The following is a 25,104-nucleotide window of genomic DNA, read 5'->3' on the forward strand; positions in this document are numbered from 1 at the left end:
TGGATTTAACACTGCCTTTATGTTGATCTGAGACAGATTTCTTTCCTCAGTAGACACCCAGTTTTGCCCAGAAATAGAGGAGGAAAATTCCAGCTTTTCTGTTATATAATATATGCTCTTTAAAATATTTACACAGCCAGCCACAGTGGAGTCTTCCAGGCCTAAAACTGTATCTACCTAAGTACAAATACTCTGTTAGGAACAAAGAATGTAATCATTCATTCTGCAGACACCATTCCAGTAGAGCTAAGCAGGGAATGGTTAATAAACCCAGGGAGAGTACATTTCCTGTTGCTCAGTGGCAATTGCTGAGGAAGCTTGCTTAATCCATCAACAGAGCTGAGTTAACTCTTGATGGAAGGGAAACAATTGTAATTTCCTTTAAGGTATGTCTAAAAGAAAGAGAAAAATAAATCCCAAACTGTATCAAGGCCTTTTTTTGCACATAATAATTCCAGAATGATTACCCAGATTGTCCATTCTGATACAACTTTGTTTTTCTTGGGATTTTGAGTTTCTTATCTGCATGAACACAGAATTCTCAGTTTTGCAGTTACACTTCCTTGCTGATCAACTCTGGTTTCTCATGTGTCACGGTAGCAGAATGCTAAGAGCAGCACTGCAATATAGCATTCTCTGCTTACACCTCAATAAACTGACCCTGTGTTCTGATATCATCATAATGCATTTTTTCCTCATTTTGAATAGATGCCATTTGGGGCATACACTATAGTATATGTGAGAATTCCACCCAACTGTTAAAGGTTTAGCTGGGAATCATTAATGCACTCTTCCCATCTGCTGTACGTAAAATGCAGACCTGTATCTGCTGAGTAACAGGCAGAAATCTAGCAGGTACAGGTCTGCATTTCTATGTACACAGAGCTTCTGTAAAGTGAAAAGGTGGTGTGTTTAGAAACCAGCTGTTTAAAACAGCAATCCTAACAAGTTTCTTGCACAACTTTCAATAGGGGGTGGAGGTTATGAAATGTATGTCATGGGTTAATTTCTAAATAAAGAGAATATGCATGAGAGAGTGGCAGGGTGTGTGTGTGTGTGGAGAGATTATTTGGATGTCTGAGCAACTAGTGGTTCATTGTGATACGCACAAGCTGCAGTGAGCCTTGTGTTTACAAGCTTCCTGTTCCAGGACAGCCACAAGGGAATCATGGACATTTGCTTTAATTTTTTATTAATTGTGGTGTATTCTTTTATCTGAACCCAACTAATCAGTTTAACTTAATTGTGGTTTGTTTGAAACCGCATCCTCAAGCCATGGGTTGTGAATCTGGTTTCTTTCAATAAAGCATAGCTAAGATTAAACACCAAACTGCAATTCATGAAAACCAGAAGTGATTTCTCCTTGAGGTTGTTCCAGAGGAGGAGAGAGGAAATATACACACCCAAAGTTAACTGCAGTTCCCAGGGCCGTCTTAAGCATTTCCAGCGCCCCCCTCCTTCCCAGAGTTGCCAACCTTTTTTAGGGAGGACGGCGCTGCTGGCGACGCGCCCAGCTCTGTGGGGCTGGAGGAGGCAGAAAACGGCTGGAGGGCAGCTCCTCCAGTGGGGAAGGGGCAGAGGCTGGACGTGGCAGCTCCCGGCTCAGCTGGCCGCTTCATGCCGTGGTGGCTATGGCAGGCAGAGGCTCTGGGCGCGGCGCTGCTTTGGCACAGCATGGCGGAGGCGGGCGAGGGCGGTGAGCTGATGCTGGGAGGCGCCGCGTCCAGCCTCCGCCTCTTCCCTGGCGCCCTCCAGAACTTGGCACACTGGCGCCCTGCGCCACTTGCCTCTATGGGTAAGATGCCCCTGGCAGTTCCTTCCCATCACTATAAACTATTATTTGTAGCAATGTCTGAACTGGGCCAGACTGTGAAGCCCTGCTGCCCAGAAACATTTTGGGGAATGGGAAAAGGCAGCTGGGGTGGAGGGATAGTTATATTTTTTCTAAAATTTATCAGATCAGACCATGAGCCTCCCTTTCCATTTTTGCTGCAGATGCTTTACATGGGTGTGTAGCAGACTTGAATATATCTGCATAAGAGATAGCTGGACTTCCTGCCAACGTCTGTATCAGTTTGATAACAATAGTTTTGGAAGAAGCATGTCAGGGTCAATAAAAGAAATTTGCCCTCAGGAAAGTTGTAAACAAAGAAAAAAGTGGTTCCTCTCTTTCTGTTTCCTGTTTCCTTGACAAGCTGCGCTTCCTTTTGTTTAATTACCACATCATGCAGATATGTGCATCAACACCTAAATCAGAAGTGGGCAATCCTTTTCCAATTGAAGGTCTCATACCCTCCAGGGCTTTCTGTGGGGTGGGGGGGGTCACATGCTGGTGGCAGGCATCCCTACTTTTGACTTTCAAGCATCTCTTCAAAACTTTTTTGCACTGACAGGCCTTCACAGCTGTTTAATTTTTGATTAGCCAGTCACTTTAACGGTTATCTGCATTTTAATTTTTCTAATGATGTTTTATAATGTACACTGCTTTGATATTTTATGATCTGGTGGTGCAGAAATACTTCTATATATAAATGAAGGCCAGGACTAAAGCCCAAATGGGATAGGTTTGCTGCTTTTTCTTTCTCTCTCTGCCACCACTTTCTCTCAGTCTGTCCCCACTCCCTCTCTATTATTCCCTTCCCTATCCCCATCTTTCTCCAGTAGGCTGACAAGGGAGAGACAAATTGCTCTTGTCAGAGGCTTGAACTGATCACTTGCAGAGAACTTTTGAAACTGGGTCGAGGGCACAGGTTGCATGCCGCTAACTTGCTTGATCAACAGCTGGGGCAGCACTGACTTGTCTGTAGGAAGCCTGGGCAATGGAAGCAGCAAGGTATCAGAAGATAAAAATCTGGGTCACCTTGGAGATCTGAGACTCAGGAAAAAGGAAAGCTGCTCACGTATTGCGTCTCCTGCCAGAAATTACCCCAGTAGCACCATCTTTCAGTAGATTAGGAAATTGTGACTTGCATGCAAGGACACAAGAAGGGATTCCCCCTCCCCCCATTCCGCCCTGTATTCATCGCACACAGCATTATTTGTGCTCTGCTACAGTTCACTTTCTGCCAAAAACTAAGTTACTCGTCTCACTTTCCACTGCAGCAAAATTATGTAAGTAATCATGTAAATTATGTGGTCAGTATGTTATCCAACCCCAAATCTACACACACAATGAAAATGGGGTGTGTGATGTAATCAATTTCTTATCAAATGGGGAAAGTGACAGTGAATACAGATTGTATTTGGTGGACTGAATTTTTTGTGTTCAATGCCTTAATAATTAAAAATAATAAAAGAATAAATAAATAAATAAATAAATAAATAAATAAAATAATAAAAGTAATAATTACTTTTGCACTGGAAAAATAAAAAGTAATGATATGTAAGACATACCACACAATGCACAATGTTTCCTTTAATATTAAAGTGTGTGAGAGAGGCTTAGATATGTTGTGGCATGAACTGGGCTGTGCACACAGCACCATCTGCACACAGCCAATTGCACATGCAGTTTGTAAAGGCTGTATGAGCTGCATGAGCATGTCTGATCTCCACACAAATCCAATGCAGACATGCCCATATCATTTTCCATTGCACATTAAGATCCTTTGGGCCAACTACCTTTAACATCCACAATCCAATTAATTAAGTATCCATTGGCAGGTAAGGTTGGAATGAAAGCATCTCTCTAGCATGCATATGAAAACAGCAAAGATTCTAACCCATAATCTATAAGTGGGTGTGATGCCTTTCCCTATGATTAGAACGTGGGCTGGATATGTGGATCCGATTAAATTTCATGAATTTAATTTGAGAATGGGTAATTTGGGCCCCTATTGGCTACTGTAGACTAATTGGATGACTGAAATATAGCCTAATAAACTAAGAGCAACAACAGCGGAGATGGTTTTTATAAAACCCACTTTCCTGTGAACTGAAAGTCAAACAACAACCCCCACCGCTGCCCAGCCCTGTGATGAATGGGAAATCTCTGGGGGAATTTGTGGGAAAGTAGCAGCTATAAACCTGTGCAGAGAGACTCAGTGGATTATGGCTGATGCCAGAAAAGCATCCTCTCGCTTGCTAATAAAAGATGCAACAGCATGTTCAGAGGCTTTGGGAAAGGTAAAGCACAATTGCTGAATCCGACACGTACAAGTCATGATTACTGCAATCAGCACCTGCCTGTGTGCCTCACCCCACAAAAAAAGCAATCAAGAGATACTTCATTTATGAAAGGCCATGAAAAAACCCTGGCACAGGTGGGGGAGGGGAAAGAGGAAGAATGACAGCCTGTCTTACTCTCTCCTTAGGCTGCAGGCTTTTAGTTAATGCGTGGAAGGCATTGAACACAAAAAAGTAACTAAATACTAAAATATCGACAATCTGAAGGAAACATATAATTATGTGGGGGAACCAAGAAAATACTAGTTGGAGCAGGGCCAACCCCAACACAATTCCCAGTTTGAACTCTGGTGACATTGTGTGGATGCTGTAGAAAAGATGTGCATGAGCAGCACCAATTCCAAAGTAAACTCCCATCTTGAATCACCTGTTACTTACAAAAACAAAAGTGGATGCTTTCTATCTCTGCATTTGATGCACAAAATGGGGGCAGAGGAAGCATGTTCACCTGAAGTTTGAACAGGTACTTTCTCATAGCCCCAAACTACCACTTCCTGTTTCAACTGAGCTTGCTGGAAATTTTCCTAGGCATGTTAACCACTGATACATTTGATGTGTATCTGCATCTGATCTCAGGTCACTTCCAGACCTGTTTATTGAACAATCATCCTAATTTATTGGTGGGAAATTTAGATGATGTTGGTTATCTATTGAGCATTCATTCTGATTTGTTTGACGGGAACTTAGATGACAAGCAAATGTTATCCCACACTTTCAAGGATGTTTTCCTGTCAACTTCCTTTTTGCAAAAAGTCTGATCTTCTGATGTTCACTGTGCAAGACGTCCAAATCAACTCTGATTTCACAAGCTGAATTTGCCAGTTTGTGATTGAATCCCACCCCAAAAGAGTGACAGGCTGGAAGTGGTCTCAGTGCAGCACTGCTGCACTACATTGGAAACACAGAAAACATCCAGAAAAGGGCAGATAGTTCCCCACCAGGAACCTGACAGAGAATTTAGGAAGTGAAGCTCACTCACACTTAGCTTCATTCCAGGAGCACAGTTTCATTCTGCTTAATTTTCTGCATTTCAAATTCCTCTTAAGGCAGGACACTAAAAAAAAAGAAAATGGCAATCTTGATCCAGCTTCTCTTCCTTTCCCCATAAATCATAATGAGCAAAGTTCCTCCCAATTTCAAAAGGGCAAAAAAAAGACCCCCCCAAAAAAACCCTGTATTCTGCCAGTCCCCCCAAGCACTCACTCAAAATTCTCAGTTGACATTGGCCAGTGTCAAAATTGTAGAAACAAGTCAGTCTGGATTCCTGACTTATCAATTTTTCAGTATGCTGTTTCACTGTTGGGCATAACTGACCTTTTCATTCACTTTTTGATCAGAAAATGAATGCCAATGTACTTGTCAGAAGATGTTAGCACATTAGAACAAAGCGTGAGAACAGAGGATGGAAAGCAAATCCAAATGAAAAAATGTCTTACTGACCCAAAGAGAGGCTTTGATGTTACACACAGAATAATTACTTCTCTGTTGTGCTTGCGCCTGTTTACACAGGAGCTGAAAAGACTCCGCACCTCACTTGTGGTCAGTAGGTTACATTCTGTTCCCCTATCTCCATATGCTATGCTTAGAGTCCAAGAATTAAGTGGATGACCTATTCTGAAAGGACCAATGGACCCATTTAGTCCAGCATCCTGTTCTCACAGTCGCTGACCAGATTGCCTGTGGGAAGCACACAAACTGGACCTTTTGGGGGGGGAGCAAGATAGGAAATAAATAAATAGTGGACAAGCCTGATGAGAAGATTTGCTGCCAGCCCTAAGTGAAAGAAGTGACAGCCTGGCAGGGAATTGTCTAGAGCACACCATTACATCTGACCTGGTCCTGTATCTGCAGGAAACATCCCAAGCACCTTGTTAACAAATCACTCTTGAGGTGCCTCCTCATAATATGACAGTGCCCAGGAAACACTTTTCCTGCTTTCTCCACTTTTCTTCCTTCTGGCTTTATATTGTTGTTGTTTAGTCGTGTCCGATTCTTCATGACCCCATGGACCAGAGCACGCCAGGCACTCCTGTCTTCCACTTCCTCCCACAGTTTGGTCAAACTCAGGCTGGTAGCTTCGAGAACACTATCCAACCATCTCGTCCTCTGTCGTCCCCTTCTCCTTGTGCCCTCCATCTTTCCCAACATCAGGGTCTTTTCCAGGGAGTCTTCTCTTCTCATGAGGTGGCCAAAGTATTGGCGGCTCAGCTTCACGATCTGTCCTTGCAGTGAGCACTCAGGGCTGATTTCTTTAAGAATGGATAGGTTTGATCTTCTTGCAGTCCATGGGACTCTCAAGAGTCTCCTCCAGCACCATAATTCAAAAGCTTTATATTAATGCATCACATTAGATAGATGGAAAGTTATTTTTGCTAATGCTGGCAGGTAGATCCTACAATATTGCCTTAAAAGCTGTGCTGCACACACACCTTACCTTGACTTTTCGCAACACAATACTTTCCATGTTTACTCAGAAGTCCCACTGAGTTCAGTGAGTACTTCTTTGACTCAAACCCCAAGTCTATTTGCTTAAAGAGGTTAACTTCCAAGTAAGTGTTAACAACAGAACTAGAGCCTTAAAGGCTTACCTTTATTGATTTGGAACTGAAAGCCAGTGCAAAACAAGGCATTCAGCAAGGTTACGTGGTAAATTTCAGTATCAGCCTACCCTACTCACAAGATAAGTGTTATAAGCCTTGAGACACGTAAATGGCTCATTAAGCAGTAGAGTTAATTGAATGCCTGAGTGAGACCATTATAGACAGTGTGTGCTAGTGATTTACCACTGACATAATTAGCTGGTGGTAGTTTGGCTTCTAATGAAAATATAATTTCAACTGCTGCTGACAATTAAAAAAAACAAAAACACTATCTGCTGTAAACCGATTAAGAAGATAGCAGAGCTGATCTACAATATTTGTCTAACACAGAACCTGTTTTCTTTTAAAGCACGCTCTCCCTTTTTCTGCCCTAAAGCAGAAAAAAGTGTAGCTCTGGCATTTTAATATGTGAAGGAAACCAAAGCTGCATATCAGATGGTGTGGAATCACCTTCAATAAGTCTTTGTTGCAATAACTGAAGATTTCCGTACATGCCCATTATTTATTTATTTACTTTTAAAATATGGTTATGCCTGTACGTATACAAGAGGTAAATATACAACATACATGTATATAATAAAACTGTAATGATAACAAAAACAGAACAGTTATATTCTTCCTTCATGCTGCTATTCAGGGTGATAAAATCATAATGGTCAAGTCAGTAAAGAGTTCTTTCATATGTTCGGAAGTTGTCACATTAAGAGCAACGGGACCTCTCTGGGAAGATTTTGGTTTAAGCCTGTTTGGAAATGTAAAAAGTTGGATATTATTTTCATATGTTCTAAGAGTTTTCCAGGTACCTACTTCCTCCAGCTGCCTTTTTCTTTTCATTTTATTTAACACATTAACTGTAGAGAGCAAACATTGCTGTGTATCCTCACGTCCTAACATGAGTGCTCCATCTCAGAGTCTACCTAAACTTTGGGGACACTCCATTCCACCAAGCACCCCCAACTGACTCTCTAGCCCTCCAGGCTACTTAGCATGCTCATTCTTCATTAAGATGTGATGTAGTGTATGTGTGTTAAAAATAGTAGTTCTACTAACCTTGGGATTCCCCGAAACATGATACCACCTCTCTCTTGTTTCAGTTCCAGTTTGGTTGGCACTCACTACCTATGCATTATGCTACTGGGAACATATTTCCAGAGGGGTAATTGTGTGAGTCTCTTGCACCCCCAAAAATCAAAGCCTCTCCTGGAAACTTAAAGACTAACAAATGTCTTGTGGACTCAAGCCCAGTTTTCTCTTATGTACCCTGATCTCCAAGCAGTTTCAGTTCATAACCTGGGTTGTTTCCATGGAATGAAGCCACTAAAGGTTTGGTGTCTCTTTTTGATCTAGGGTTATATTTACGCCTTTAGGTGGAAATCCGCTTGAATGCCAAAAGATGCCCCAAAGTTCACTGCTTCCCATTGGATTTTGAGGGGGATGCAGCCAACCCACAAATTTTTGTTAGCTCCTACCATCTAGTACTCAAGCTTCTTTCTCTGACTCTGTGTGCCTCTTGAAAACTATGAGTTTATTATACTCTGACAATCTGATGACAGCACTTCCAGCCAGGGAGGAAGAAAGATATGCTGATGTTTTACTACACTGCCTGTCATCTTCCAGAAGTGTGTCCAGCAATTCAGTTTCTGTGCCACAGGCCAAGGCTATTTACTGAAGAAAAGAGACATTTTAGCAGACCTCTTCTGCAGACCCCAATCTTACAATTATACAGAGTGTTCACCTATGGATAATGTAATACATAGTAGGTGTATAGTTACTTTTCGAACACCCTGTAGAATCACAAGTTTGGAGGGGACAACTCCAGCCCATAGCAATATATTATATAGTTATAATGTAACAAGCGTTCAGATTTCCTAACTATACAATACATGCAGAAGTGTTCACAGAAACTTGCATATCTACTTGAAAACTAAGAAAGGGTTATCTAAAAATGTGCATGAATTTTTTGGTGGGGAATCTTTTTTTCTAAAATACCAGTACCTTCTTGCTACTGGTACTTAACATAACCAGCTACCCAGTAACATTTTCACTTGGAAAAAGGAATTCCCTTGCTATGAAGATGACTTATTTCTCTTTTTACATATTACACATTGCAGTTTCCTGTTTAGTTTAACCTATTTTCCTTATTAAATTGGATTACCATTTTTGAATACCTGGTTGCACCTTTAATAAAGATCTGAGGCGATTAAATGGTAACAATTTTTATCTATATGCAACAAAAAGCTTTACCTGCTAACTTCTGCTGACAAAAACACAGGGACTGTTGCTGCTGTTGGACTACAACTCCCATCAACCCTAGCTAGCAGGACGAATAGTCAGGGATCGCACGAGTTGGAGTCCATCAACAGCTGGGGATCAAATTCTGAGAAACAATGGACCAGACTTCACCCTTACATCCCTTTTCAAGGCACCCAGGAAACGCGTATTACGACATATCGCCTTAAAGGCTTGAGATAAGAGTGAAAACCGTTGCAAATATTGAGAAACCTCCCATTGCATTAATTCAAACTCTATCGGCACTTATTAATAGAAGTTGCCATGCCCATTTATTCCTTTATTTCACAGCATTGTGCACGCAGCTCTACGCGTGGCTTACAATAAATAAGGCAGAAGGGTGAGTTGGGGGAATGCTCCAACTTAATGACCGGGGGGGGGGGGGGACACATCATCCCTGACTTTTTCCTCTCCTACTCCGTTCTCCTCGTTTTAAACGAATCATGTGAGTGTGTGAAAACGTCCTCTTCCGCCTCCGATTGGACAGTGCGTGGCACGTGACCGCCACCAACGTCCCGCCCCGTCCCTTGTACGGACGGATCCTGGAGGTGATACGAGGATGCGCGTGGGAAGGACGTGGGCGTGAACGCGAGGGTAGGGGCGGGGCGGGATTCCTCCTCCCGTTCCTTTTTTTAAAGGAACACCCAACACGCTGGAGATGCGGCGTTCGCTGGAAGTCGATTTGCTTGCTCCGTGGTGGTAATGGCGGGGGTGGGGTAGAATCGCGCACGCGCGCGCTCAGAAAGGTCTGGCGCACGCGCTCGTTGGCTGGTGTGTGGGCGTGTGTGGCTAGCGCGGAGCCGCGCTTTCATTGATTGGGGCGGTCTTAGTGGGAGAGGGAGCGCGCGAGGGCGTGCGGGTGTGGAACGCGCGCAGCACAGCAGCGGCACCCGCCCCACTAAGAAAACCGAGGCGGCGGCGGCGGCGCTGGAGGTGGCCAGCCCGGGGAGGTGAGGGGAGATTCGTTTTCTCTGGAGGTGGGGAAAAAGAAAAAGAAAAGCAGCAGCGAGGTGAGGGGGCGGGGTCATTTAATTATTATATGCATATATTCCAAAGGGATCCCCTCTTTCTTCGCAGGCAGGGAGGATGAGGCGAGAGGTGGTTAGTGGCGTTGTAGTAAGTAAGGGCGGGTGGCTGGGCTGCTCCCGCTGCTGCAAACTGCGAAAGGAAAAGGGGGGGGGGGATATTGAGCTTCTTTTTCATTCAGTGCCCTTGTTTCCGGGTGTGATGTGTGTGGCAGGGGGGAGAGAAACTCAGCTGTTGACATGGGAAAGTTGTCCGTGTGGCGCGGGGTGGGGGGGGGCGGGGGAAGGGAGCTACCCCAGCTGGAGAGACTTTTGCCATCTCTTTGCATAGCTCTCCGTGGGGTTGCTTCTGGCGGAGAGATGGAGGTGCTGCTGCTCTGTTTTTAAGCACTTCCCTTTTCTGTGGAGTTCCGAGTGTTTTCCTTGGTGGCGCCACCGAAATGGTGTCCGCCTGGGCTGAAGCAGAGGGGCGGGATTGTGCGGCTTCTCGACCTCAAGCCAGACGATGCCTTGGGGTGTGTTCAGCGTCAGGATACCTTCGAAATAGCATGTGCTGGGGGCAAACAACAGGTGGAAGCTCCATGGCTTCGTTGTGGAGAGTTGGTGTAATGCAAAGATGGGAGGCCTTTGACTTTTCAGTTGCTTTTGGACGCAGTTCCCATCAAGCCCAAAGAAGCTGGTTAATGGTCAAGGGCAGCGGAGGGCCACAAGTTCACTGGCTTAGTGTCTGACAGGCTAAGGCTGCAGTCCTCAATTGATCCCACTGGATTCACTGAGACTAACTTCTGTGTAGACATGGTTAGGGGTGCCATGAACTGGGAAATCCCAGGGTCATCTCCCTCCGCCACCTGCATTTTGTGACACACACATTGCATAGAATACTATATGAATTGTAAATATTATGCACTTCCTGCGTGTGGACCCTGTAAGGTTGGCTAGAAGGGATCTTTGTATAGTTGTCATTGGGGCAGAGCTGGGAACGCTTTGAGGCAAAGTAAAGAGTGTAGGGAAAGAGGGGCCATTGACCAGTATGTCTGGATTACAAATTGTGCGAAAGGAGGATTTCCCCTTTCAGTTATTGGGGGAGATCAGTAGACAGGAGCAGACTTTGGATCTGCCAAGGTTGTTCTAATGAGTTTGTGAGTGCAGGGTATTTATAGAATTGGGCTGGAGTACTTGAAATTCCTCCTCTCTGGCCAGGTTATAATTGTATACATCGATCGAAACATTAATATGATGTGGCCAAATTGTAAGTATAGCTGACTCAATTGTTTGGGCTTGTCCGGTTCTTCAGATATGGATTGGGGTGCTGTAGCATGGATATGGCAATACTTGAATTGCTATTGCTCTATCCTGGTTTTTGACACCTCTTATATGGACCCACCTTATTTTCCATTTAAATTGTTCTAACCGATTTTAATGCTATATTTTCATATTGCTGTAACCTGCTCCGGAGCCTTGTGGTAAGGGTTCTTAAGAAATACTGGGTACATATATATTTTTAGTCCTATGAAACTCTTGTTCAGACAAAAATGATAAGAATATGTGGTGAAAGACAATGAGAAGCTGCTGCTTATAGATGCAGCTCTTTTTGCCCTGGTTATTTTTTTCCAGAGGCCCAACAATACTTGCTGTCAAATCTTGTATGGAATATACGTTTAAATGTTGGGTGGAGAAGACTGGTCTGCTTTTATGGTGTTGGTTACATTGCCATATCCATAAGCATGTGTGATGGAAAGGTAGTTGTCTGTCTTCAGTGCGAGTCCTTTCACTGGGCGCATTTTTGCTGTGGCATCCCAGCTGGGGCTGTTTAGATACACAATGTTGATTTTGAGCTATGTGGAGAAGACAGCAGCACAAGAGATTCTATGTAAAGGAAGGGATAGACAGGCTTGAGTTAGGGTGCTTGTGATGCCAGTGAAAACTGCTGCTTGAGAAGACTTTTCTTTCCCACCGGAGTAGAAGCTGACACAGATTGCCTGTAAATCTGAGGGTTGCTGTACTGATTTAAAGCCCTTCTCCAGAAAGGCATGATGTGTATGCAGATTTTAACAGAGCATGTGATAGGAGCCAAGCATTGAGTCATTGTTAATTGGAAACTTAATACTTACTCTTTCTCTGCAGCTGCACAGAAAGACAGTGGTTATTAACTACTGCTTATTATTTTTAATCAAATGCTTGCTAATTTGTGGAGTTTCCTTTTCTTAAAAAAATCTGAAGCTGGCAGGCTTAAGAAAATTCACTTCTTTAAATCACTGTAAAAAGCTGCAAAGGAGATTGTAGTTGAGGTTATTTTCTGTAAGGTTGCTGCTCAGTTTAACAGATGAATACATCATGGTAGAAGAAAAGAACAAATCCAAATCTCTTGCCAACTATCTCTTTCCTATTGGTGCCAGCCTTTTTCCTGGTAGTAAATTCGAAAGTTTAAATGATTTACAGTTTCAGCTTGTAGAGGAATTATTCCATTAATTGCTAATGTAAATGTTTTTCGAATGGCAAGCTTGTGTCTACTGTTCTATCAGGTGGTGCTGTGTGATATATGTGTGTTACTTACAATCCCCTGCATATTGTAGCCTTGACTGTAGCTTTGACTACAAAGTATGATGACAGTGTAATGTACCTTAAAATTGGTAGAACTGTGCGGGATGGATTGGCAGTTACTGGGCATGTTTTCCAATTAGATGGAAAGTAAATTTCCATGTTGGTTGGTTGAGTAATAAACATATTACTAATTTCAAAACTGAACACATCCTTTCCTCCTTCATCCATCATAGCTGTGGCCTTTACTTTGGATCTTCCTGATGTAAACTCTCAATCTAAGCCAGTGAGAAAGAATCTGAACTGAACATTGAACCAAACTGGCCTACGGTTATAAGGTCTGCAGTGGGTTGTTTTGTCTGCTGGATAGGTTCTTGCAATAAATGTGCAATCCGATGCAGAGGAGTGTTTTGATCTGAACTACGCTTCCCTTCAGTGTGATGCATATTGCAGGTTCATGACATGATTGAGATTCAGGTTAGTAGGTTACTGGAGTAAACGGCCAGTGCACAAGCTTGGATTAGAAGCCTAGAATCACATTTGGTGACTGTAAGGAAATGTTTTAAATACAGTGGTACCTCATGTTACAGATGCTTCAGGTTACATATGCTTCAGGTTACAGACTCCGCTAACCCAGAAATAGTACCTTGGTTTAAGAACTTTGCTTCAGGATGAGAACAGAAATTGTGCGGCGGCAGCGGGAGGCCCCATTAGCTAAGGTGGTGCTTCAGGTTAAGAATAGTTTCAGGTTAAGAACGGACCTCCAGAACGACTTAAGTACTTAACTCGAGGTACCACTGTGTGTGTGATGTTTCTAGTGTTATATTTGAAGCCTAACGAATATTTGCTAGCCTGGCTGCAACTAGAAACAAGGGTTTTGATTTGTTTTTTTGTTTTTTAAAAAAGCTTAGTTGTCTCAGTTGTATATATCAACTTGATGTAAACAGTCAGCCTTGTCAGTCTGAATAAATTATTTCTTAAGCACACACAAATATGACAACTTTTAATCTCTTATTTTGATAAAATATGTAGGCTTCTGCCCAAGGCAAGATTTGAATGTACTGGTAGAAGAGAATGTACAATTATGTACAGTGGTACCTCGCAAGACGAATGCCTTGTAAGACAAAAAACTCGCAAGACGAAAGAGTTTTTCGTTTTTTGAGTTGCTTCGCAAGACGAATTTCCCTATGGGCTTGCTTCGCAAGACGAAAACGTCTTGCAAGTTTGTTTCCTTTTTCTTTTTCAATGCATTCCTATGGGAATCCGTGCTTCGCAAGATGAAAAATTCGCAAGACGAAAAAACTCGCAGAACGAATTAATTTCGTCTTGCGAGGTACCACTGTATATATGTGAAAATAGCTACTGAGGCTTTTGCATAAATGACTGCTTCGGAAACTAAACTGGGTATAACAGTACAGATAAATTTAACAGAATTCTATGGTCCAGAGATTACCAAGCTTTTGTGGGGCTTGTGCATGTTTGCAACCCAGAGAAAATGTTGGTGTGCACCACACAGACACCCCAACCAGTTACTCGCTGCATCCTACTATTTTGGCTACAATGCAATTCTCCTTTCAGGTCTTGTTTCAGTGAGTAGATGGGATTCTGTTCGTTCCAGGAAAGGCTTCTGCAGGTGTCCCTGAAGGTGCCATGTTTGCAACCCCTGCTATAATCTCTGGAGTGCCAGGACAGGAGAGGGAGAGTTGCTCTTGCAGGTTTCCCTGTCTGAAGCATGGAAACCTCTGCTCTTCTTGCTCCTCTGCTGGTGGGAATATCCAAACCCTCCTGTTCCCCTAACATGATGCCAGAATATTGTAGAGGGCAGGGGCAGGAGAATGCCGTCCTGGAGCAGGCATAACTTATTTTCCCTCCAGCCATGTCTATATTGACAAACATGAGAGAGGCAGGGCTTTGGATTTCCCAATTCTTTTGCTGCTGTTTCTCCCTTCCCTGATGCTCTGAGGAAAAAATGGCAAATTCCTGGACGAAAACAGATTAGCACAGTTTACTGTTTTAAATAAATATTTAAACTATTTACGTAATAATAAAGTATTTTAGACTTGCTATCATGCTGCTAAAACAAAAGTCTAAACCAGTGTTTTTCAACCTTTTTTGGGCAAAGGCACACTTGTTTCATGAAAAAAATCATGAGGCACACCACCATTAGAAAATGTTAAAAAATGTAACTCTGTGCCTATATTGACTATATATAAAGTAATTCTCTTGAATAGGAATCAAATAAACACAAAGAAAGTATTTTATAATTACTTTATTATGAAATAGTAAGTAAACAGAAATATGAAAAATTATAAAATACTTTATTTTTAAATCTTTCGAATTTTTCAATTTTTCCCACGGCACACCAGGCAACATCTCGCGGCACACTAGTGTGCCGCGGAACAGTGGTTGAAAAACACTGGTCTAAACAACAACAACAACATACTTAACAGCTTCCTGGTGATTGCATATAACCTACCAAGGTATAATAAACATTTTACTTGTTTATTTAGTTCATATATATATATATATATATATATATATATTTAAAATTAGTAGTTGTACCTTTTTGAGGCTTCATGTACATGTACTCAAAGTATTTGAGACTCAGAAATAGGCTGTCCCAGTCAGTGGCCGAGCAATATTGAGACATTTCCAAAACAGTTACTCAGGTTAATGAAAACAGGGGAAAATGAATGCCTGCCACACTATGCTGCATGCCTATTTTGGCCCGGACTGCATTTCCTTATGCTTGACTCACTGCTTCAAAATCAGAGCTGTGTGGAGTTGATGGTGACTTGATATAAACTAGTTTTTCCTCTTTGATATGCCAGTTTTGATTGCATCACTAATGAGCCCAGAGGATGTATTTCCCTAAACTTTTATATTTGGTCACTGAGCAAGCTTGACTGTTTATGTCGACAAAAAGGGTAGAATGCTCCTTTAGATTCAGTGAATAATATTATGGTCCCAAGAAAGAAAGCAGAATGATGGCATGTAGCCATGGCAACAACATTTTGTGTGTGGGCTTTTTAATGTAGGAGGATTCAGGTATCCTTGGTTATTGCTCAGCATTTTTTATCTAGGTTAAGGAAGAAATTTGCATTTTTAAACAAAATCAGCTTGGGAAATGTATGCACTCTGTTGCTCAGAATGCATACATTATTATTATTATTTTAAAGGACTTGGCTTGTAATAAAAGGCTATATTCTCATAGATTTCAATTAAACTCTTAGGCACAAGTAGCTTCAGGCTTGGAGTCCCAATACTGAAAGGCAAAATATTCTTTCTGTTAAACATCAAGAGATAAGAATAGACAAAAAAGTGCCTAGCTTTGTTCTAATTTAATCTATCAATACACTTCTGTCATATAAAGCATTACCCTTTGGGCTTTCTGAATGTTCTGACCTATTGTTCAAGGCTAAGTGATGTGGGGAGAGAAGCAAAAATAGCTGTCTAATTTATTTAGATATAAAGAGCAGCAAAAGGTAATCATTTGAACAGCTGAAGTATCTCTTCATAATATAAATCATAATATAAATGGCAATCCCTTGACTTAAACTTAATAGTACAGTACTTACAGCCTGGCCCCAAGTTTTATAGCTTGCCTTTGAATGATTCACTTGAATAAATGTACTCTTGAATGATTAAAGGCTGCTCGGCCACCTCTGTATCTTCTCTCTTTCATGTGGCAAACACGGTATTCTTAAATACATGGTGATTAAACCGATCCACTTGTTAGTACATGTTTAGTCTTCAGCTTTTCTGGTAGTTAGTCACAGTAGACTATTAGTTTTGTCACCTGCCCTGGCATAACATGCACACACATTCTCTAACAATGTATATATGAAAATTGTGTGGTGATCTGGTGGTGGGAGAGCTCCTATACATGCTTATTGGGAGAACATTAGAACAATTAAAGGTAAAAGGTAAAGGTACCCCTGCCCGTATGGCCAGTCTTGACAGACTCTGGGGTTGTGCGCCCATCTCACTCAAGAGGCCAGGGCCAGCGCTGTCCGGAGACACTTCCGGGTCACGTGGCCAGCGTGACATCGCTGCTCTGGCAAGCCAGAGCCGCACACGGAAACGCCGTTTACCTTCCCGCTGGTAAGCGGTCCCTATTTATCTACTTGCACCCGGAGGTGCTTTCGAACTGCTAGGTTGGCAGGCGCTGGGACCGAGCAGCGGGAGCGCACCCCGCTGCGGGCATTCGAACCACCGACCTTTCGATCAGCAAGTCCTAGGCGCTGAGGCTTTAACCCACAGCGCCACCTGCATCCCTTAGAACAATTAGGCTTGCTTATAAGCTCTCTTTGATACAGTGGTACCTCGGGTTAAGAACTTAATTTGTTCCAGAGGTCTATTCTTAACCTGCCGCTGTGCCGCCACTGTGCAATTTCTGTTCTCAGCCTGAAGCAAAGTTCTTAACCCGAGGTACTATTTCTGGGTTGGTGGAGTCTGTAACCTGAAGCATCTGTAACCCGAGGTACCACTCTACATGGATTTGTTTTGTGCTGATCAACCTGGGTCAGGGGGTTACCAGACAGTTGAAGTTGCCACTGGAACACCTAGGGTCCTCAATCCTCCAGGTGTTTCTTTTTAAGTGGTCTTTAATTACTCTTAAGAATGTTATTATATTTTGGTAAAACTGCTAAACATGTTGTTAACTCTGGATCTCCATAATGTATGTAACATGAACCTTGTGACTTCATAGTCTCCGTATCTGTCTGTGCCATACATGAACTATGAAGATACAAAATACAACACACTACAGTATTGCAATTTATACAGAATATATTTAGTTTAAAATTTCAGCCAATAATTTAGAAGTTGGTTACTGGAAGGGTTTCACAAAGGAGTTCTGTTTGTATCTGTATAAACTAAAGGCCCTGTGAAGAATGGCTGCTTTCAGTTGCATTGTAGCTGGAGAAAGTCTGTAAACGCCAGCTGCATGGCAAGTAAAATGAGAATGATTGAGCATGCTTGCTTAACTGTAGTTTGCTTCCTACTTCACGGATTCTATTTTAAGATACTAAGTAATGAAATGGAAAGCAATGGACTCTTGAAGCCATTTGATTGTTTTAAAATTGATTTAAGTTGTACTTAAATAATGTAATATCCATCTCTTTGGGTGTATTTATATAAACATTGCCTGCGTACGAAGCAGCTTCTAAAAATGTAAGGTGTCTCAAGGAAATTCCTGTTCATAGGTTAAGGGAAATGTGTGGTTTAAGTGAATGCAGAGTTAATGCTTCTTAAGCAGTGATAGGAAATCATCTCAAAGGTGTCTTGCTTATCCTGAGTTCCTATAAACTGGATATGCGGGAAGGGTCTATAGATATGCGGGGGCACTTTACTCCAGTGGTTTGTTTCCCTGAGATGGTTCTACCATGCAATATAGCTAAATTTGGTGTAAAATGAGTTTGACAGTTTCTGGTCCATTCTGAAACACAGCCTACGGGCGTCCTATTCAGGCATTCTGAATTGGGCATAAGCCAGTGCATGAAGAGAGGAGAGCATGCAGTAGCTGCGCCCTACCAAACCGTGTCCTTTTAGTCCTCCATGGGGTTGTTTTATTTTTCGACAGACCTTTACAGCTCTAGTTTGATTTTTTAAACTAAAATGTATGTCCCTGTTTAGGAAACACATCTTGGTGGTATCCATTGTAGTAGTACCATTGGTGCAAGGGTTTCCCTTTGTACAACAGAAATTCCCTACCCTCTCTCTGTGTGCCCCTCCCCATATCTGCTGCAGAGGGTTGGAGATAACCCAGAAGAGATTTGGCAGCACGCAAAAAGAGGAAAAAGAAGGTCCATTACACAGCCAGAAGTCCTTGAACTGATGGTACTACTTCATTGGATCCCGCCATTAACTGTAGTTGGTTGAAAACAAGTTGCTGCTTCCAATCTCCACCTGGTAGATGAGCCAGATGAAGAAGAGAGAATGGGGAACACACAAACATGAGACTAGTTAATGTGGCACTCTGGTTCGGTGTCATGTTGTGGCCAGTAAAATTGGGGGTAGTTCATAAATGCTCCTTTGGTCTCTTCACTTAACAGTTGCAGGCTGTGTGTTGAGCTGTGTGTTGGAGTTGCTCAAATTTTACTTGCTTCATTCTGCCTTGGCTGCGGCAAAGAGAAACAAACCAAAGGGCTAAATTAGCATCACATGTCATGTGATCCACTACCTGTGACTTGTTTTTCTCCAAACAAACCAGAAACATAAACCAGGGCTTGTTGCTTCCCACTCATGGTTGGTTTGAGGGACAGGAATGCTGGTTTGCCTAGTGTGCCAAGCCTCGTGACCTGTTTGCTGCAGTTGTAGGCAGGGCTACAGGTGAGCAGGGTATCCAGCAATACTGCTCATTCATTGGAAGCCATAGTTTATGCCTGACTGTAGCTTACCAAGGTGTGCACTGTTAATACTGCAGAGCAAAAGCATTAATCAAAGGGCGTTGTGATAAATCTCTACACTGATTCTAAATTTTAAATACTTGATTTACATACCAAACACGTTTTCTGTTTCTTACCTTTTAGCTCATCAGTCTGCTTTGGTGGTGCTTGACAACAGTGCAGAAAAATGGCTGCTAACAAGGCAAAAAACCAGAGCTCTCTGGCCCTCCACAAAGTAATCATGGTTGGCAGCGGAGGTGTGGGCAAATCAGCACTTACACTTCAGTTTATGTATGATGAGGTAAGATTTGTGATCTATGTGTACATTTTCAATTACAGTGGAGTGGACCATTTTTGGATCTGCACTTTGCTTCCTTAATATGAAATAACTAAGCACAGCCGTAGATTGGTTCAGAAACACAGGAAAAAAGCATTATCCTTCAAAACTAAAGTTTCTTCCTAAAAGAGCTATAACCCCATTAACTATAGCAGGGCCAGTAAAACAGCTGATTTTATATTGTTGAATTCTTGCATTTACAGCTTAGTTCAGAGATTAAGTTCCTCTTTCACAAAAACTTGGAGGTTCAAGTAGGCTGTTCTGCTCTTATCTGTCTGAAGCACTCCAGAAAATTTGTTGTGCTATATATACATACTCTATGATAACAATAGTACATCAAATGTCACTTAGAGCTGTGTGTGTTCTGTGGTTCCATGCTTGTGCTGCAGAAGCACAGAATCTGACAATTGGGTTGGCGCCTCAAGAAAACTTCTATCTATAGAAATGACCAGGGCATTGTTTGAACAGTGTGAAATCTCAGAAGCTGGGGTGGGAGCTTGCAGGGAACGATGTTGCCTTTTCTCATCACAAAAAGAAACATAAATATTTTTAAAATGTTGTATCTCTTTTTGCTGAGAATCTCATATTCCAGCCCCACTCGTATAAACTCTTAATGTCTTACTGCACAACTCTAATTCTATAGTGAAGGAGGCATTTTTAGCCTTGTGTCCTATGCTCTTCAGAGTCAAAACCGCAGCCTTAAAATAGCACAACGAAAGAAAATACTTTGTATCCAAGAAGCATGATAAGATTTGATAGTTTCCAACATACTTTGCTAAGAGGACATATAAATAGTATCTTGTCTTTCGCTTGAGACCTACATGTTGGTCACAGTTCATGTGGGTCCTCAGATGTTCATAGAATTGTAGAGTTGGAAGGGACCCTGAGGGGCATTTAGTCCAACCCCCTGCAGTGCAGGAATCTCAACTAAAGTATGCTGGACTGTAGTTCTCATAATCCCCAGTCACCTTAGCCAGTAATCAGGGATGATGGGAAATGTAGTCGAAAAACATTGGGGCACCCAAGGTTGAAGAACACCAAAAAAAGGTGGCTTGTAAGGTAAACTGTTTTGCTGCATTGTTCCCAGAAGTCACTACTGATAATTTGATAACCAATCCATATTGGTCTTTGATGTCTAGTCTTCTTGGCATATGGGCTGAAGGAATCCTTATTGGCATATGGGCTGAAGTTGACAAAAATCAGGTATCAGAAGCTGAGTATGGATACTCTACAGTTAATTACTCCTTTTATAACTCTTAGTTTGTTGAAGACTATGAACCTACGAAGGCTGATAGTTACAGAAAGAAAGTAGTTTTGGATGGTGAGGAAGTACAGATCGATATTTTGGATACAGCTGGACAAGAAGATTATGCAGCTATTCGAGACAATTACTTCCGTAGTGGAGAGGGTTTTCTCCTAGTTTTCTCCATAACTGAGCATGAATCCTTTACAGCAACAGCAGAGTTTAGGTAAGTAGTGATGTCTAGGCATTTTCTGTAGGCTTTGTGTGTAGTGCATATACTGTGTGCCAAAAAAGGAATATTGTCCAATGAACTGAATAATATGCCAAAGTGAACATCATTTTACAAGTGTAACTAATAGTGAAATTGAGGTTGTTACTTGGGTGGAATTCATTTGACCCAGGTAACACAGACGTTTCCTTACTTTTTGCCACTGAAGGGTAAAATAATCTTCTTTGCCGTGCCCTGCCCTGCCCTGCCTTGCCTCCCAGGGACAACATTTTAAGCGTTGTGCTTCACTTTCTTAATATTTGTTCCTGCAGTTGGGACAGGAAAATAGTGAGCACATCTGAAGGTATAAAGGCTACAAATGAACATTAGCAATATTTGTGTTATGTATGTTTAGCTGTTTCTTGGGGTGAATGTTTGTAGCAGAATCTTAGTTTTGGAAGGGACCTCAGAGGTCATAAAGTCCAACCTCTGCCAATGCAGGAAACACACTATTACAGTATCCCTGTTTGTTTGCTATTGAGCCTTCTCTTAAAAATGTCTAATGAAGAAAATTACACCAACTTTCAAGGAAGTCTGTTCCACTGTTGGAACAGCTTGTACCATCAGTAGGTTACTCCTAATGTTCAGTTTTATCCTTTTCATTTATCATTTGAACCCATTGGTTCATGCCCTACTGTCTGGAGTGAACAAAAGCAAATTTTCTTCATCTCTGTGTGGCAGCTCTTTGTATAGTTGAAGACATCTATCATGACCTCTGGCTAAACTTATCAAACTCCTTCAACTTTTCTTGGCCTTTGTCTCCAAGCCCACACTATCTCTGTCAACTTCCTTGAGACACATTTCTTTTGTAGTTTTAGTCGAGCGAAGAACTTTAAACCTCTATTTCAGAAATGCTCCCATCATTTCTTGGCATGTGAAATAATAAATTGGTGTACATTTTCCATAGTTTTATACTACTGGGAAATTGCTATGATATCCACCTCAGTTGCTTGTGTTTAATATTTTTTACTAGGGAGCAGATCCTGCGTGTAAAAGCTGAAGAGGACAAGATACCTTTACTTGTGGTGGGAAATAAATCTGACTTGGAAGACCGTCGGCAAGTGCCTGTAGAAGCGGCTAGAAGTAAAGCAGACGAGTGGGGAGTGCAATATGTAGAGACATCAGCAAAAACCAGAGCAAATGTAGATAAGGTAAAGTACTAAGTTGGTTTTGGGGCAGCAGCCTTCTAAATATGGTTACTGACTTGCAGTCATGGATAAATGAAAAGCAATAAATGCCTGCCCTTTGAGGACTCCTATTATTATGGAGAAATTGAGGGAAGTCTTGTTTAAGAACTGTAGGGATCTCATTTGGATAGCAAGGAAACTTGCTACTTTTATGTGAGAATACAGGATTCCAGTCTTGGCTGCTGGTTTTCCTCTTAAATTATGCTCCGACTACAAATTGTGTTATGTGGCTGGGTTAAATGAATATTAGTATGACCATGCTGAACACATCTTGTAGTATATTCATGGCATGTAATGACTTGGCATGAGTTTAATTGAGAAGTACTGGTTTCCTTGCAACCTTGCTAAATGCCTTCCAAAGGGAGCCTTCTCAGTTGCTCTCGATCACCAAAACTTCTTGGTGAACAGTTATACTGACTGAATGCAGATTTTCTCTACAACCTGAGCTTTCTTTATATTGTGGTTTGAAAATCTTGTCAGCAAATTCAGAAGTTCACTAAGATTGAATCCCAAGTTCTTCATCTTAAATATGTGTCATTAGGCTTTATGTTAGTATGCATAAAGGCTAGGTCTCCATTTAAACTTTTCGTGTGTCCATAGGAAAATGTTCCTATAGAATTCTTCTAGATTCCACCGTAATCCATGTATTCTGCACTAAATTTGGATCTTTATGCAAAAGTAGTAATTCTTGATTCCACCGCAATCCATGTATTCTGCACCAAATTTGGATCTTTATGCAAAAGTAATAAAAAAGAGTGTTGATTTACTAGTCATTAAAACGCTTCATTATCGACAAAATGTAATATTCTGTAGATACCTGTTGTATCTATTTCCATTGTGTTCTTGTGTTTAGATTTTAAATCTATCTAAAACAACGGTAAAAAGGTCTATTCCTGTGGTAATTTTAACTTTTCTTATAAAGCAAACAACATATTGTACATTATTATTATAGGCTGAATCCCTGTATGCTAAAAAAAATTCTCTTATTAATGTGCAGTTTTTCATTTTAGGTATTCTTTGATCTAATGAGAGAGATTAGAGCCAAGAAGATGTCGGAAAACAAAGACAAGAATGGCAAGAAGAGCAGCAAGAACAAGAAGAGCTTTAAAGAAAGATGCTGCTTATTGTGATCTTTAGGAACTGTACATACATGCTGTGGAATTAACAAGACATTTACCACTAAGGGTAGAGGACTGGATGAATGAGAAGACATCTTGATCCAATAAGCTTTTCCACTCACATAATAGCCTTTTTGAAAGTGCAAAACTTGGTTTGAAAAATGATGAAGTTCAACGAATCCATGTATACTGAAAGGGACAATTCTTGAAAGCAACTGTCCGTGCTAAAAATATTGCCAGCAAATCTTCTTATCAGCAGTATGATCACTCTGAATTTCTCTCCTGGTGTTGCTCCCAATGTTGGCACTCTCTCTATGGACTCTTCCTCAGTCTTATGCAGTGGCTAGTTCTGATTGAAGTTCAACCAAAGTTACCTGCCTCTCCTATGTGACTTCAGTTTTGGTGCTCCTAATAAAGGCATAAGCCTTTAGCCATTCTTTTAAAAGGGAAAGTTAAGACATACTGAGATCTCTCTGGTCTCTGAAATTTGCACACAACTGTATTAAAGTAGGTTATGATGCTACTATTTTGCCAACATATTGGATGGACGCTATAAGGACTTAGTCATTCAGAAACAAAGACTCAGTAGTGAGTTGGTCTTTGAGTCATCTCTGCAGTATTCCTGAATTTAGCCTATAATTTCAGAGCATTAGTGGTTATTTTCTGGCACGCTGTATTTCCAATTTATTTCCTCCTTCATTCCAACAGCTTATTCGGGGTAAATGGAAAAGGCAACTTTCTAATATTGAGAAATTCAAGTAATTCCATCCTATCTGCCAAATACTAGACTTGCTCCCCCCTCCCCCCAAAAAAACTTGAACATTCTATTTGTGGTGTTGCAGTGAGTTTGTAAACATGTATTGAAGCTGTAGAAATTGGTGCATTTTTACTCTTTCAGTGTTTAACAAGGAAATTTGTTTCTTTTTTTAAAAGAAATTGTGAAGGCGGCCCACACTGAAATCTAGTGAGTTTCCATTCAGTCTCATTTAAAGTCTGAGAGGACAATCCATGAGTAACTAACTCTGCACACACTCAATTGAAATTAATTGTAATTATGCAAATCTAAGGCCCTTGTGCAGCAGAGTCCTGGGGATTGTGCCATACAGAAGCACTTTGCTATTTAACCATGCTGGGTTTTCCTTCCCTTTCTGTAATGAGTTATTGCTGTATTTGTAATTTCAAGAGTTGCATTGAACACTCAATACTATTTTGCTAAGAGCAGGAGTGTGTGGGATTAAAGCAAGTGAAATGAGTGATCTTTTCACATCTTTACACTTGCCCCTTTAAAGTGACATCTGAGCTAATTATGTGAAGTTGCCAAAAAGCCTGACCCTTATTGTTGTTGCACAGGTTGTATTAATTCTGCTGCTGCTGCAAAACTTTTTATATAGTTACTCAATAAATCATGGGGAGAAGTCTGTATTATAAAGGCAGCTAAATATACGCACTAAAAGCTTTTTTCCTGATTTTGTCACTACTTCATTGTTAATGTTGTGGATGGAAAAGCATGTGAAGGTGAGCAGATGAGCTTTAGAAATTATTTTTTAGCAGGCACAATAAGTGGACAACTTGGGTGTGATCACACAGGTGATCATTATTTTATCTGATTACAAAATAAGTTCAGAATCCACCTGGGAAGAAAGTTGTGCATGGGTACTCTGATACAGCAGCAGCTTTGCGACATCAGCTGCTGCTTATAAATCTGAGAAGAGGGGGCAGCAGTCTGGAAACTGCAACTAAGAGTAAGTGTGTCTGGATGTTTACAAAACTCAGTGTTTCTCTTGCATAAGGGCAGAGGTTAGTTACCAAATAGGACTATGAGAGAGCTGCCAAAGTAAAGAAATCTCGATTTAAACTGCATACATTTGCATGCAAATGAAACAGTACTAAAGTGATAAATGAACATGTGGCAATATGCACCCTCT

The 25,104-nt window shown here is 41.4% G+C and overlaps 1 protein-coding gene across 7 annotated transcripts in view; it reads left to right on the plus strand.

Moving 5' to 3' along the window:
- Positions 1-24,645, plus strand: part of RALB (RAS like proto-oncogene B) — a 29,735-nt gene extending 5,090 nt beyond the window's left edge. Inside the window, exons 1-6 of one of the 7 annotated variants that reach the window (XM_083753057.1) lie at positions 9,717-9,773; positions 12,874-12,975; positions 19,171-19,327; positions 20,624-20,832; positions 21,848-22,025; positions 23,072-24,645. In XM_083753057.1, coding sequence (XP_083609183.1) covers positions 19,214-19,327; positions 20,624-20,832; positions 21,848-22,025; positions 23,072-23,191 — 621 coding nt within the window. In that variant the 5' untranslated portion in view covers positions 9,717-9,773; positions 12,874-12,975; positions 19,171-19,213 and the 3' untranslated portion in view covers positions 23,192-24,645. Of the gene's footprint in view, positions 1-9,641; positions 10,085-12,873; positions 12,976-19,170; positions 19,328-20,623; positions 20,833-21,847; positions 22,026-23,071 lie in introns of those variants that run through there. The other 6 variants (XM_083753059.1, XM_083753056.1, XM_083753055.1 and 3 more) reach the window with 6 other exon arrangements.
- The last annotated feature ends 459 nt before the right edge of the window (positions 24,646-25,104 follow it).

The sequence above is a fragment of the Podarcis gaigeae genome (genome assembly GCF_964106915.1).
Source record: "Podarcis gaigeae genome assembly, chromosome: 1".
In the NCBI taxonomy this organism is placed as follows: Eukaryota; Metazoa; Chordata; class Lepidosauria; order Squamata; family Lacertidae; genus Podarcis; species Podarcis gaigeae.